We start from the raw sequence: 2,123 nt of genomic DNA on the forward strand, positions 1-2,123 counted from the left end.
TTAAATGCTAACCAAGGGAACCAACCAAGACCCCAAAACAACTTTCAAAACTAGGGTAACTTTCAGAACCAAGATAACTATCAAAGAAACTATCAAAATCCTTATCCCAACAACCGAAACCAAAACCAAAACAATTACCAAAATCAAGGCCAAAACCAAAATCAAAATCAAAACAATGCTCCACCCAATCAACCATCTAGCTCGGATGCCAAGATGGACGCGTTTATCTCCGAAATGCGGAAAATAGCGGAAGTACAAAATAAGTCGATTGGTGCATTGGCTAAGGAGATTGGTAATGTAGCGGAAAGTAAGGGAAATAGGGAACCAGGTACAATCCCAAGCTACACGGTTCTAAATCCGAATCATAAGGATCAGGGAAAAGGGTATAGTGTTAACATGGTAGGTACCTTGAGAAGTGGAAAGAAGTATGACAATAAGGTTGGTGAAAAAGAGATAGTGCAACAAGAGTCAAGTAAGTCTCCTATTGTTCTTGATGAGGATGAGGTAAGTGAAAATGATAATCATGGGAAGGGGACGAAAGATAAGGAACCAACTATTAATGAGACCGGGAAACCGGAGGCAGAATCATAAACCGTCCCATTTCCCAAGGCCTTAGAGTCCCCAAACCAATTCCCTTATAGGAAAAAGGGACCACAACCAGAGGACATGTGGGAAACATTTAAATAGGTTAAGATAAATTTACCCCTTCTCGATGCTATTAGGCAAGTCCCGTCGTATGCTAAATTTTTAAAGGACCTTTGCACTCAAAAGAGGAAGCAAAGGGCAACCTTGCCCAAAAAGGTGGAGCTAACCGAGCACCTAAGTGCGGTTGTTTCGGGTACACTCCTACCTGAATTTAAGGACCTGGGGACTCCATTGATAGCTGTGACTGTAGGAAACATGAATGTGAAAAAGGCGTTATTGGACATAGGAGCTAGCATCAATATTTTACCTTTTTGTCTAGTTGACTGATTTGAATTGGGTTTAATGAAAAGAACCGACATAATTATTCAACTAGCGGACCAGTCAATCAAAACGCCTAGGGGATTGTAACGACCCTGGATTTTCCAACGTTTAATTATTAATAATTTATTATTAATGCTTGTGTTTTAATAAACGTGTTCTTATACGTGTTACTTGTTACCGTATTTAACTTTTGATGGCCCAACTTGTCTTTGTGAAACACGTACTTTACACGAATAATATTTTGAATATTATTTACGTTCATGATTAATTATTATTAATCATTTTAATTAACTAATGATAGTAGTTAATTACTTGGGCTTATTTATTTAATTTGTTATATACTTGGGCTTTTATTAATGGACATGGACTTGGAAGCCCACCCTACTTTCTTAATGGAATAATTAGCCCATTATTATGCAAGTATTTCATTAATGATAAACTAGATTAATTATTGATATGTAAAGACTTGTTACTAGTATACTTACACATCTTTTCCATACCATTTAACTTTATTACTACTTCTAGCTCACACCATCTCCTCATATATGAAAGTTGGCTTTTGACCCTTCCCCTTTTGCTCCAAAAACCGTCGGCCAAGTGTGTAGGAGGGAGGAGTTCAAATTTTTTTTTGTGTTACTTATTCACTTGTATTCTTTCACTTTTACACACACTTCAAACTTACTTCTCTTTTCTCTCATTTTTCTCTCAAAATATTGTAAGTAACATGCTTTACTTTCCTTTATATATATATATATATATATATATATATATATATATATATATATATATATATATATATATATATATATATATATATATATATATATATATATATATATATATATATATATATTTATATATATATACATTTACTTGTTCTTTGTTTGTTGTTTACTTACTTGTTACTCGTTTATGTTAAAGATCAAGTTTTCTAACTTGTATCTTCATGTAATCTTGGTTATTTTCATCTTTGTTTGATGAAGAACCAAGAACAAGGATCTAAGTTTTATAACTTATATTTCTACACTTAAAATGTATAACATTTAAAGTTCATAAGTTTTAAAATCATACTTGTGTTCATGTTAGTAAACTTGAGGTTTACTTTCTTAATGATCCAAGCCTTGACTTGAATCTTCCTAAGTATGAACAACCATGAA

At 33.3% G+C, this 2,123-nt stretch overlaps 1 protein-coding gene across 1 annotated transcript; it reads left to right on the top strand.

Annotated features, from left to right (window-relative positions):
- Nucleotides 1-213: 213 nt before the first annotated feature.
- On the top strand, nt 214-972 carry LOC139868362 (uncharacterized). Its single transcript, XM_071856694.1, has 2 exons — nt 214-504; nt 688-972. The coding sequence occupies exons 1-2, from the start codon at nt 214-216 to the stop codon at nt 970-972; spliced, it is 576 nt and encodes a 191-aa protein (XP_071712795.1).
- Nucleotides 973-2,123: the final 1,151 nt, after the last annotated feature.

Source organism: Rutidosis leptorrhynchoides, chromosome 9, assembly GCF_046630445.1.
Source record: "Rutidosis leptorrhynchoides isolate AG116_Rl617_1_P2 chromosome 9, CSIRO_AGI_Rlap_v1, whole genome shotgun sequence".
Taxonomy (NCBI): Eukaryota; Viridiplantae; Streptophyta; class Magnoliopsida; order Asterales; family Asteraceae; genus Rutidosis; species Rutidosis leptorrhynchoides.